This window comes from Sinocyclocheilus rhinocerous, unplaced genomic scaffold, assembly GCF_001515625.1.
Source record: "Sinocyclocheilus rhinocerous isolate Xijiao unplaced genomic scaffold, SAMN03320098_v1.1 scaffold475, whole genome shotgun sequence".
NCBI classification, from domain to species: domain Eukaryota; kingdom Metazoa; phylum Chordata; class Actinopteri; order Cypriniformes; family Cyprinidae; genus Sinocyclocheilus; species Sinocyclocheilus rhinocerous.
In genome coordinates, this window is record NW_015646677.1 from 1,134,736 (window position 1) to 1,148,126 (window position 13,391).

General features: G+C 36.2%; 2 protein-coding genes and 1 pseudogene across 5 annotated transcripts in view; 2 read left to right on the plus strand and 1 right to left on the minus strand.

Moving 5' to 3' along the window:
* Positions 1-1,297, minus strand: part of LOC107708007 (cleavage and polyadenylation specificity factor subunit 6-like) — a 22,504-nt gene extending 21,207 nt beyond the window's left edge. For 2 of the 4 annotated variants that reach the window (XM_016512147.1, XM_016512148.1), the window contains exon 1: positions 1,146-1,296. In XM_016512147.1, the coding sequence (XP_016367633.1) occupies positions 1,146-1,205 (60 nt within the window). In that variant the 5' untranslated portion in view covers positions 1,206-1,296. Of the gene's footprint in view, positions 1-1,145 lie in introns of all 4 variants that reach the window. The other 2 variants (XR_001636313.1, XR_001636314.1) reach the window with 2 other exon arrangements.
* Positions 1,298-1,658: 361 nt separating this feature from the next.
* Positions 1,659-3,351, plus strand: LOC107707955 (YEATS domain-containing protein 4-like; annotated as a pseudogene).
* A 960-nt stretch (positions 3,352-4,311) lies between these two features.
* Positions 4,312-13,391, plus strand: part of LOC107707956 (fibroblast growth factor receptor substrate 2-like) — a 19,536-nt gene continuing 10,456 nt past the window's right edge. Inside the window, exon 1 of the mRNA XM_016512077.1 lies at positions 4,312-4,675. The gene's annotated coding sequence lies outside the window, so the exon portion shown is untranslated. The remainder of the gene's footprint in view (positions 4,676-13,391) is intronic.

Consider the following 13,391-nt stretch of genomic DNA (forward strand, 5'->3'; position numbering starts at 1 on the left):
ACTTGGTGCAACAAATCTAGTTCAACATCTGAGGCAACGCCACAAAGACCTCTATGACCTGGACACGAGCTTTTTCTTTCTTTCTGCCAAATATGTCTATTCTAGACACATTTTGTTACTCCTTTACTTAGTGATGATTTTGCCATTCTGTTCTAGAGACATGTTACAGCTTTTTGATAAAGCTCTAATTGGTTTTCTTTTGGAAATATGTTTCAAATTCACACTGAATGCATTAATGACTGTAAAGCATGTCTGTGTGTGTTAAAATCGAAATCGCAAAATTTATCAAAGAAATCGCGAGTTTTTTTTTTGTCCATATCGCACAGCCCTATTTAGAACATCACGTTACATTAAATGAAAGTAATTTTTTATAATTAATTTCATTCATTTTATTTCAAGTTCAATCAATTCTCTAACGGTTTTAGTTACCTATACGACCAATTATTCAGCAATCTTATATAAGCATCATAGAACAATTTATAGAATAAATGTTTAGAATATGGTATCTTTATTAATAAGTATAAATGCATTCGAAATATTTAAAAGCACACAAAATCGACACACTTTAAATGCACATATTTCTAAATAACAAAAAGTCTTGCAATCAATCAAGATTCCCTAATGGTATGATTTGAACTCCTGCTTCCAAAGCTAATTTGCATATTATTAAAACGAACGCCCCAGCGTCGCGTCTGTGCAAAAGTTAAACTTGCATCAGCTTACAAGCAAATCTTTGATACTTCGTGAACACGTTAAATGTCAGGTTTATTAATCATAAACATTGATCTGTCTGGTTTAAACGATACTGCGCGCCGCGCTCGGCCTGCTGTAGGTGCACGAGAACAAACAATGAACGCTCGCGACGCAACGGATTCCGACTCGCGCCACAAATACAAATAGTAACGTAATATACAACTATTATATAGATACCCAACAACAAATAAGATATGTAACGGAGTTAACCTTTATATTACCATGTACACAGACGCTGCTGCTCGCTAACTAGCTAGCTGCTAGAGTTAGCAGACGCCTTAGTAAATCCCCAGAAAGCGCTGCATGTTTCTGTGGGCTTCTTTTCAATCTGCACGTGCAACACGTAAAATATTTATTATTAAGCAAGTGTAGATGCTCAAAGTGAACCTGACCTGATTAAATTCCTCTTCTACATCGGCGTAAATATCGATGTGGTCGACACCGTCCGCCATTTTCTGTTTCCCTCCTCCTCGGTGCTCGCGCTGCGCGTGAAGAAGAGACGTCGATACGTGAAGCCAGAAACTCCCGCCCAAAAAAACCGACGACGTGCTGATGGGCTTTACGCAATTTCAAAATAAAGCGGAATTTTGAAGTGTGTTCTTTCCCTCACCTGTCACGTTGTGCTAAGATTCACTTTATTGTCTTTATATTAATAGTTTCTTTATACATTAATAATAGTAGCTTTAATTATGTTTCCTTTAAATTATTTTAATTTTTTTTAATCTGTCCCAGTCAAAATCATTTGCTGGGTATTATAATTTTTTTTCTTTTAATCATGCTTTTTATACCTGTTAGTTAACTAGATTAAATTATAATTATGTTATCATAGCCCAATAATGACATTATAGCCCACTGTTTCAGAATAGAAACACATTTTCCAAGCAAACGTTTGTTAGGACTCTTAATTTGAAATTTGACTCGCAACCGAAAACGGAATCCTATGAGCTCTACATACAGAGGCTTTCTTCATAGAGAAACATGTTATTTTGTGCTTAATGGCAGTTCCGAACAGTAATTCAGTTCAGGTCCAAACTGTACTCATTTCGTAGAAGCCAATCCGAGTAAAACACTTGACTCTCTGTGTACTATGTTTAAGAGGATGGCTGAATTTGGCCCAGATTCGGGGGGTCGGGTGAAGGAAGGTAGGTAAACGTTAGCGATCATGATGCTAATGCTGATGTTCATTTACAATAACAGGGTTGATCGTTGATTTATGCGTTTATTATAATCCAGGGAGTGACTGTCGTGAAACCTATCGTGTTTGGAAACGTTGCACGATATTTTGGCAAGAAAAGAGAAGACGATGGTCCACACTCATCAGTGGACAGTTTATGTGAAGCCTTACAGAAATGAGGTTGACTCTTATTTCATTATAAGTGTTGCATATGAATGCTAAATTTAATATGTAGTATACTAACAAAGTGCTGTTTTTTTTGTTGTTGTTATTTTCCCACTGATATTCCCAGGATATGTCTGCTTATGTCAAAAAAATACAATTCAAACTGCATGAAAGTTACGGGAACCCTTTAAGAGGTGTGCAATTTATCTTCTAATATTATAGTGTAATATCAAAAATTTAACTCACTTATTTTATTTTATTATTTAAGTGGGTACGAAGCCTCCGTATGAGATTACTGAGACTGGATGGGGAGAGTTTGAGATCATCATAAAGGTCTTCTTCATCGATCCAAATGAGAGACCGGTAAATGGCATTAAATTACTTTTTTTCTGTGTGTAAATTATTGCAGGATTTTTAATCTTTTGGATGCTACAGACCCCCAAACATGATCATCCTCATTGGACCCGTCCAAAAATGTAAAAGGTGGCTATGTACTATTTTAACGTATAAAGACCCTGTTAAAACTGTGGCAAATATAATAAATAATATGTAAAAATAAATAATTTATTTGTAATAAATAAAAAATGCAACATAACATATTTAGTTTTTATTGCTTTAAATTATGAAAATATTTAGTTATTATATTACGTTACATTACTGTGTTTTACACGGTATAGTACTGAACTGTTAGATGTTATTTAAATAAAAATGTATTACATTTATTTAAACCAAATGAATAATTTTTTATAGTACATTTCTATTATTAGTACAGTTTTTCTCGAAACATTTCCATGGCACTGTATTGTAAAAGCGCTATACAGTTACGCATAAATTGAATAGCAGCAGTCTGAAACCCTCCGCATTAGTCAACGTTTTGATGTTGTGGTGTTTTTGTCTTCAGGTCACGCTGTATCATCTGCTGAAGCTCTTCCAGTCAGACTCCAGCGCCATGCCGAAGAAGACCGTCGTGTCCGAGTTCTACGACGAGATGGTGCGAATTCAAACAGATGTGAAAATACTGTGAATCAGACAGCATACTTTATAGATACGAGAGTCACAGCAGTTCTAATCATGCAAACTAATCATTCAGTTGCAGAGCTGGAGTTAAGAACACGAGAAAATTGGAAGCGGCGAAGAAGAAGACGAGCCTGGAGATCTCAGAGCTGAAGGAGCGACTGAAAGCCTCCAGAGAAAACATCAACTTCCTGAAGGGAGAGATACGCAGACTGGAGGAGGAGGACCAGATGAAGGATCACTGAGGACTTCAGCATCATCAGACGGCTGTCCTGTAGCGGGACGGTGAACACAAACACGCGGGATTTAGTGGGACTGATCAATTCACATTTCTGGTTGTTGTCCAGATCATCAAAATATGTGCAAATACAAACCTTTGTAGTTCTCACTGACTTGTTTTGTATGAATAAAACTTTTATTTTTATTTTATTTTTTTACAAATATTGTCTGATTACTGTCCCGATTTATTTAAACATTTTTTTAAATTAAAATATTTAGTTTCAAGCAGCTTTACTAAATATTATCCCTTAAAGCCCATTATGAAATATCAGATATATATGTATAATATAATTTTTTAATAAATATAATTTTAAAAAAAGAATTTATTATTTACAATTTAACAAAATATTTAATATATAACGGTTTAAAATCAAATAAATAAATAAATGCTTTAAAAAAGTTTTTGCCTCCACTAGAGGCTGCTAAAGCACAAACACAACATTGGACAACCTCTTTAATATTTACCGTGTTGACAATAAATACTAAAATATTATCCCCCCACCACCACCAAAGTAATACTTGATCAAGGTAACAATAGCTTTAAGGGGTAAAAACTTTAAGATTAAGGAAGATATTTCAAGCCACAGACAGTATTTAGTATCTCACATAATGTATCGTGACAATAAATTATCTTATATTAAAAAGATGATTTATTTATTTTGATGCAAAAACATATATAGAGAATTTCAGGATACCTTTATAAAGTTAAAACAATTTACTTGGCTTTAGTATTTCAGAAAGTAACTTTCTTTTTATTTTCCGGGTACAGAATAATATTTACAGTAGGATGTTTTTTTGAATCATCTACATTCCTCATGAGTTTTAAGCGGGGTTTCTATAGTTTTTCATACACATACAGTACACACACGCGACCCGGATGCAGTAGTAATGGGCAGCTCTTTCTCTCTTTCTCTCTCGGGCCTGAGGAGAGTGAGAGCGGAGCTGCGCGAGCTTACAGTGATTCTGCTCGAGCGCCTCCACTTTATGCTGTTGCTCCACCAAAATACCACATTTATTTCCATAGAAAGCGCTGCGAAAACTGATCAGACTTCGCAATCAGCATCGGAATAACATTTCAAAGCGTTTTCCCACCTTTCTCCCCGATTTCTGGATTGCGAGACATGGATAGATGGAAAAGTTTGGCTGTTTTTGGTGTCTGTGAGGGAGTTCGATACGAGCGATGAGTCCTGTGAAGAGATTTCACACATCTGACTGGAAAAACACTCACTTACTGCGCTCATCTGCACAATTGGCCACTTATTAAACTCAGCCAGTGGAGATATGACTATAGTAAGTACTCATTTACCTCATATTTTATAAATCAAATCTCTTCTGCTGTGATTAGTTGTTAACGTTAGCTGGCTAGGTAATTAGCATAGCAGCTTCGCAAACTTATTATACAAGTTAATCAAAATCAGCGAAGACGTTGGGTTTCATTGTCATATTTTCTTCGTTTGGTATGTTATTGTGGTGCAAACACGGAGTTTAAAAGTTGTTTTTCCTCTGACGTAATAAAGTATGACATCGGTGTGTTCAAACGTCTTTGATGTGAGTGTGAGTGTGTGTGTGTGTGTGTGTTCAGTTAAAATAGTCAATAAAAAACATCCTGATAAAAGCTTACAAATATGATGTGCTACGTTAAATTAGTTTGTGTATTTATCCTGATAAGTGATGAGGATTTAATACTGTGTGAAAATAAAACAATTAATTGTAATGCATTAAAATGCATTTAAAGGTGATTTTATGGCAAATAGCACTGGTCTGATGGATTGGTTTACCATGCTTGTTAACTATAATTATATTAAAGTAACGTTTTGTGGCATTTCAGATTTTTAAATATAAACACAATTCTAGTTTGACTTTCAGAGGGTCCTCAAGAATATGATTATTAATGAATAAACCTGATTATGATCACTGACACAGCTTAACTGAGTCCCTCCATTCACATTTACTGATATTTGCGTCCTTTATTCACATTTAATCAATATTTTGGATATGTAAACAAGGCAGTGCATGCTTAATTTGACTGTAAATACAGCACGTATCATAACTAACATGTCGTAATTCATAACGCTCATCAGCAGCATTGATCCTCCGAGCTCCTCGAGGCTTGTGTGTTTCCGAGATCCTCGCCTGAAGCCTGACAATGTGTCGTTTCTGGGAAGCAGCGGTCAGCAGTGCTGCAGCGCTTGTGTGTCCTTCACTTTTTCTGTGTGATTGAATGTTGAACAGATATCAGCAGCAGATTCCCATTGTCTGGTGGGTTATTTGGCGATAGAGTCGACCCATGCATGTGTAGGAGTAGGTATTGATTCGCTTTAAAGTTCAGAACTGGAGATATTCCACTCAACGGAGGACACATCAGGCCCTTTTCTAATGGGTGTGGTGCACTGTAGGTCACCACACCTAAATCAAGGCAGTAGACACAGTCATGATTGCACAAAGTGAAGGAGCTGTGGGTGTGATGACGAGAGCATCACCACCCATAGGATAAAGCTTTGGCAGAAGGCACTGACGCTGCCTCGAGTCGTGCTGATGTATGTCAGGATCCAGGTGGAAAAAGCAGAGTAAAGACAGGTCTGTTTACACACATGCTCCCTCAAATCTGTGTGTGTGCTGACAGGGTGACTGTGTTGCTCCTGTTTGCCCAGTGACTCAGCAGAGCTGCCTTTATGGTTTCCTGTTATTGCATTTGATGGTTTCTCTGACACACTTTGCGCCATGTACTCTTATCAGCGAAAAGATGCTTTGAATGCATTAAGTTGTCTGCATTAATACAAGTATACATTTATGCCAAATCCTCAACGTCATGCAGTTTGCTGTGCTCATATTGTGTGGTTTGCTTTTATTTGTGCATTTAAAACTTTAGGGCTTGTTCCAGTTGTTGGGTTTCTGTTCTTTTAAGCACACTGAAAATAAATGGTGCAGAATCACTTTTCACTTAGAAATTGCAAGTAGATTACAAAAAAGCATTTAAATAGCTCACCCAAAATGAAAGCAAGGTGTCTATATGTATCTTCAACTAGAAAAGATTTAGAGAAAGTTAGCATTCCATCACTTGTTCACCAATGGATGCTCTGCAGTGAATGGGTGCCGTCAGAATGAGAGTCCAAACAGCTGATAAAAACATCACACTAACCCACAAGTAATCCACACCACTCCTGTCCATCAGTTAACATCTTGTGAAGCTGAAAGCTGCGTATTTATAAGGGACAAATCCATCATTAAGATGTTTTTAAGGTCAAACAAGTCTTTTATCCATAATATTGCTTCCTCCAATGAAAAAGTTGCTGGTCTGAATCAGGAGAGAAATCTGCACAGATCAAGCACTGTTTACAAGCCAACACAGCTCTAAACAAATATGTGGTGGATTCTGATGTGAGAGACAACAGGAGCTTGACTTTTCACTGGAGGAAACATTATTTTAGTTATAAGCAACAGTCTTCTCAAGACGTTAACTGATGGACAGGAGTGGTGTGGATTACTTGTGGATTATTGTGATGTTTTTATCAGCTGTTTGGACTCTCATTCTGACGGCACCCATTCACTGCACAGGATCAATTGGTGAGCAAGTGATAGAATGCTACATTTCTCCAAATCTGATAAAGAAACAAAAATTAATCCTCATCTTGGATGGCCTGAGGGTGAGTAAATGTTTTAGCAAATTTTCAATTTTGGGTGAACTTCAAATTCAGAATGTAATGTTGTGGCTCTCTCTTCATGTTTTATCATCTGCTAATCGTGTTCTTGCTCGTTTAATTGCAGAAAGGTTTTTTTCCACTCTGTAATGTGAAATGTGTTGATTTTGAGGCCGTGTTGAATTGCAGATAATAGAGCAAAAGTTCTGAAGGCCGTCCAGTTCTTTTCATAATAGCCATGCTGGAAGAATTGAGCTGAATCATCATCAGAATCATTCAGTGACGCGATGGACAACCAGAACTATTCAGCGTTTAGCCTTCAGTTTGATTTGAGTTTGTGATTTTATCCGAAAAGCACCTCGTCTTTGTTTGAGGAGCACAGCTGAGCTGTAACTAAGGAAAATGTTTGTTTTTTTTAAATAATTTTAATTTTAGTTAACAATGAAAGCTGAAATAAAATAGTTTAGTACTTTATTTTATTTCAGGCAAGGAAATTTTTTATTTTTTTTAATAGTTTTAATTTTAGTTAAAAACCATGAAAGCTGAAATAAAGTAGTTTTTTTTTAGTACTTTATTTCAGATTAAAAAAAATTTATATTATTATTATTACTATTATTTTGCACAATGGAAATCAATTGGGTCTGTGTAGTTTGGGGTTTTTCAAAACATCTTCATAAGTCATGCAGATTTGTAGAATAAATGATGAGCGAATGTTGATTTTTGGGTGAACTATCCCTTTAAGGAAAGACAGAGTGGGAGTTTAAGATCCGCCGCTGGACTCTCAGGCTTTACTCTCCCGGGTCAGCGGCCGGCCTCTGTGTCCTCACTGACTCAGCTGACCTGTGCTTGAAATTTTTTATTTTTTTTTAATAGTTTTAATTTTAGTTAAAAACCATGAAAGCTGAAATAAAGTAGTTTTTTTTAGTACTTTATTTCAGATTAAAAAAAATTTATATTATTATTATTACTATTATTTTGCACAATGGAAATCAATTGGGTCTGTGTAGTTTGGGGTTTTTCAAAACATCTTCATAAGTCATGCAGATTTGTAGAATAAATGATGAGCGAATGTTGATTTTTGGGTGAACTATCCCTTTAAGGAAAGACAGAGTGGGAGTTTAAGATCCGCCGCTGGACTCTCAGGCTTTACTCTCCCGGGTCAGCGGCCGGCCTCTGTGTCCTCACTGACTCAGCTGACCTGTGCTTGATTTCTGTAGTTCAGATGGACTTTCTCTATCTCCTCCCCCTTCTCTTGTCCTCTGTTGAGAAGGATCTTGCAGTGAGGTCGGCCGCTCTCTTTCTGATCTTGCGCCTCCCACACAAGCTTAAGCTTGTTTGCTATGTGAAGAGCTAATAGCCACTATTTCAGAGTTTCACTGGAGGCTCCGTGTTTTCATCATAGCCCTATTGGAGGCCTGTATTACATTTATTTACACTGTTTACAGGATGAATCTCGCATGCAACAAACTAACTAAATGAACTAATCTTAATATAAGGTTATTTTTTAATGCACAGATTTTTTTATTTAATTTTTTATTTAATTTCATTTTATTTTAGTGTGAAATATGACCTGAAATTGTTTTTGTGACATTATTACAATAAAGGAGATGGCATGCTTTACATTATGTTAGTTATATTTGATTTATTGTTACTATTTTTTAATATGACCTAATAGTTTTTAAGTACTTTGAGATAAACTAAAAGAAAGTGAGAAATGATAGCTGAAACTAGCTGAAATAAAATACATTATATTTGTTAGAATTTTTCTTTTTTCAATTAACACTTATTTTTAATGGAACACTTATAATTTCATTTCTAGTAACAATTTTTTATTTATATATAAAAGTTTTTTATTTAATCAGCATATATACAATAAATGATACACGTGAACCATTCTAAATACTCCGATATTGTCAATATTTCTGCCTAGTAGTAATGTGTCCATTTACACTCCTTTTTTTCCCTCTCACCAGAGTTAGTAGAGTTAAAAAATAATCTGCTACGTTCCTCCCCCACTCTGACACGCCGTCGCTCTTCCTCTGTGTTTCTGGTGGGAGTTAAAGTAAACTCTGGCGCTGGTTTGAAGTGTGCGAGTCGCTCAACGTTCACCAGCTGGCCATACTGGAAGCGCTGGGTTACCGGGGTGACCGGGTCATGCGAGGAAGAACTCACACACTCTCTCTCTCTCTCTCTCGCCCGTATGCCAGGAGAGCACAATATTAGTGTACACATTGGTGAAGAGCTCTCTACCTCCCACCCGTCCCACACACACTCACAGCTGCTCTTACACACACTAACAGCACAACTGCAGAAAGAGGAAAAAGTCTTGTTGGTTTAGTATGCTTCAGCTGCTTTTGCTATTGCATATGGGTTGTGTTTTCTTTTATATATTGCATAAATCCGTTGATGCTTTTGAGGTTGAGCACAGTTTCATGTTGTAATCTGTCAAACTGTCTGGCTTCTAGCAAGTTAGAGGTTAATTTGCACCAAAATAATAGATTTTGATTGGACTCTTATCACTTTGATGTCAAAAACAAAAGATATGGGCAGCTTTTTGTCCTACTTTAACCCTGTTAAGCCTGACATATGAAATATTAGTCTATATATATATATATATATATACATATACAGTGGATACGGAAAGTATTCAGACCCCCTTAAATTTTTCACTCTTTGTTATATTGCAGCCATTTGCTAAAATCATTTAAGTTAATTTTTTTTTCCTCTTTAGTATAGGCTACTGATCGTTATATTTATACTGATATATTTATACGTTTTCTTTGCTCACACACAGACACGGTGTCTACACGGGACGCGACAGTTGTACAGAGATACCCATTTCTAAATACATTTAGTAGCAGAGCTACAGCACGCGATTTTCAGTGCTGGAAATCCGTTTATCCTTTGTTGAAACTACCGCGTTGTCGCGGAGAGCGCAGGTCATGGTCGCTTAGCAACGGCAGACGCCACGAAAGCGCAAGCTCATGAGTGCTTTGGAAAGAAGGAGAAAGTGGCGCGGCTAGCGTTTTCCCCCCGCGACATGTGAACGTCCCCAAAGTCTGTCTACACCGGACGCGACAAAACGACCGTTGCATATCATTTGAACTTTGTGTCAGTACGTCATAAACGTGGCATCACTTAACTGTCGGGGATTTGTCGTGTCGCGCCGCATCCAGTGTAGACAGTCACACAGCCTCACTGATTAAAATGGGTTCATAGTATTTTGCCCGGTGTAGACACGGTGAGAGCCAAGCAGATGCACGTGAACACTGATTTCTGTTCACTTCTGCGTCTATTTGTGCCTGAAATACTGTGCTCTGCAAGTATCCTTGTAAACACAGTTGCTTATGGCTTAGGTGAAGGTAAACAATTGAGAAAGTAAATGGATGTGTAACAGTATATTGGTTCACAGCAGTTTAATGGTCCTGTTGCTTTCTCTGTCATGAACGTTAATTAAAAAACAAAACACAAAGAAAAATCACTTTTGTAGCTTTAACACAGATTTATTATATTTAATTTATAGTGAAAACTATGCAGTGCTATTTTACATTTGATTATTCAATTTTTGTGCCTGAATACTGTTAGACTTACCTGAAAAATATAAAGCACTGCTTATTTCATTTGTATCTTTGTTCTGTTATTTATCTATGCTTGTAATTTATTTATTTCCTATGCTGATTTACTCTCCTAAAAATCACCCCAATCACGGATTATTTTTTTCCAAATAGAGCTATAGAAGTCATCTGATTTTTTTTATCATATCGCAATATATATAGCAGAAAAAAAAAATATCGCAATGTGAGTTTTTTCCAATATCGTGCAGCCCTAATATATTGAAATAAAACAGTTTATTGGACCTTAAGACAAATAAACCGTTTGCATATGTATTTTTTTTCATCAAAATCATATTTGATCCATCAGGCTTTTATGGCTCATATAGTTGGATATAGAAAGAATATGATGTAAAAACAGCACAATTTTATTCAGACTCAAACTGAGCAAAAATATTTGGTGCAGATGCTGATATTTATATGATCAAATTCTGATGCTTGTCATGTAAATCAATGAGATAACAGTATACTTGCATAACATGATCTAAATATCAGTGGTCACTCTATATCTCCAATAATATGTCTTAGCAAGATGAGATTGAAATGATACAAACATATAATGCAATGCAATCCAGTGCTGATTGAGAGATGAAGAAATAAAGGCTCCTCAGAAGATGTGAGATGTTTTGGAGGCTTGTGAAGATCATTCCTGCGCTGAGGAACAGTGAAAGTAAAGCTTCTGGAAACAAATGTTCCTCAAAAGATCCTGATGATCAGATTTGAGACGCACTGATTTTTCTAAAAAATGATTGATGGAGAATCAAGTAAAGCAGAGTTGCTTCAGTCCAGTAAGTGTTCATCTGGAAATATTATTATTCTGACGTTTACATGATAAAAATCAGTACGATTTTACAGCAAAAAGACACGTGAAGCATGAGCTGAAGCTGGACGTTTGTACAATTACACTAAACCTTTTACTTGATAAAAAAAGTCTATACTATCAATCAGACGACAGAAGGTATGGAGTAGATTGTGTGCAACAGAGCAGAGTTTTGATCATTTAGAGCCTTAGAAAGTCACGTATCACATTTCTGAGTCTGTCACGAGTCGGTGATCAATAGATCTGATTTATCCTCCTGTGTTTTGAGCGAGAGCTACAGCTCTTTTCCTCTCAGTCAGCATCGTGTAATGCCTGTCTGGACGGTTTTGCTGTCAGAGCCATTAAAGTAGAAATAAATCTCTGTCCTAATGAGTGGGTGCGCCCGTGGCGCTTATTCATTGCTAGTTGGAGACGAGCTGTCTGTCAAATCTATAGCCCTCCTTCGGGAATAGATGCTTTAAAGCAAGCATGCATTTCTGCATCCTATTTTTCCAAACCAGAAAGCCCAAGAAAGCCAGTGTTAAATGCTGTTTACATTCCAGAATGAAGGGAAGGAGTGTATGTGTATTTCGCTGGGCCGTGTGTTTTTCTCAGGGCTGGAATGCGTGTTCAGAGGTGTGGGGTTAGTTCATGCTAATCCTGCACTCATGACTCTCACAGCACATCCCTGCGCCACGCTAATGCATTCCTGCAGCTCCAACGGCAGAGCGCAGCGCTAGCAACACTACAGTCATGGGTTCGATTGCCAGGGAATGCATGGACTGATCAAATGCATACCTTGAATGCAAAGTCGCTTTGGATAAATGCATCTGCCAAATATACAATGTAAATGTAATTCTGAACTAGAGTGTTTAAAGTAGGGCTTCACGATTTGGGAGAAAAATCGGGATTATATATTAATATGACTAATAATAATCATAATATTTGTTTATTGATTGAGACCAAAAATGTGATTATTTATTTATTTTTAAGTCTCCAGGTTTTTTGTGCTTATTTTTAGAGCTGCACAATTTAGCCCAAAAATGATTTTGATTAGATATTAATATGACTAATAATAATATTTAGAGCTGCACAATTTAGAAAAAAAAAATAATTAAAAAAAATATATATTTTTATTGTACTACAATGTAGGGCTGTGCAGAAAATCGCATTCAATTTTTTGCCCAGCCCTACTACAATGTAAAATATATTGAGTATTTAAAAAATTATTTTACAACAACTCTAAAATAACAAAAACTAATGTCATTATTACTAATACACTACAACTACTAATAATAATTATTAATATTATTAGTAAATAAATTATTAAAATGAAGACAAAAAAATATAATAATAATAATAATAAATAAAAAATTAAGTATTTAATAAAAAAGATAACTTTACAATCCAACTAAAATTAAAATACTAATATATCATTATTACTAATATACTACTACTAATAACCCTTTTTATATCTTAACATAATAAATTTGAGTTATATAACAAGTTGATATGATTCTTTAGGGTCTTAATGAAAAGTCTACAACATACTTTGGTTAACATTTCTCAATGGTAGTGTAAAACAACACCCTTTTTACCCCGTCAAAAACAGCTCTTTTCAGAGCAAGCCGTATTGTTGCATGCCGCTTTAAATGCAAATGAGCTCTGCTCTTCCGTGGGGTGATGCGCAGTTCTCTGAGAGACTTGTTTACTTTAGCCACATTTATCGTGAAACTTGCTAACTAGCACATTATTAGGAAAGGCGATTTGCAAAGATTCATATAAACCCTTATACTCACTTCTTCTGTAGATGAAGCTGAATCACGAATGATTCGGGCGAACATAGATGCATTTAGGCAGATCGGGGATCAGCGCATTCACTTCAAAACGAAAGTACCGTTAATCCTCTGTGTCTTCAGCAGCTCAGATGTCGGGAGTAAATGACGACTGCCATGGTC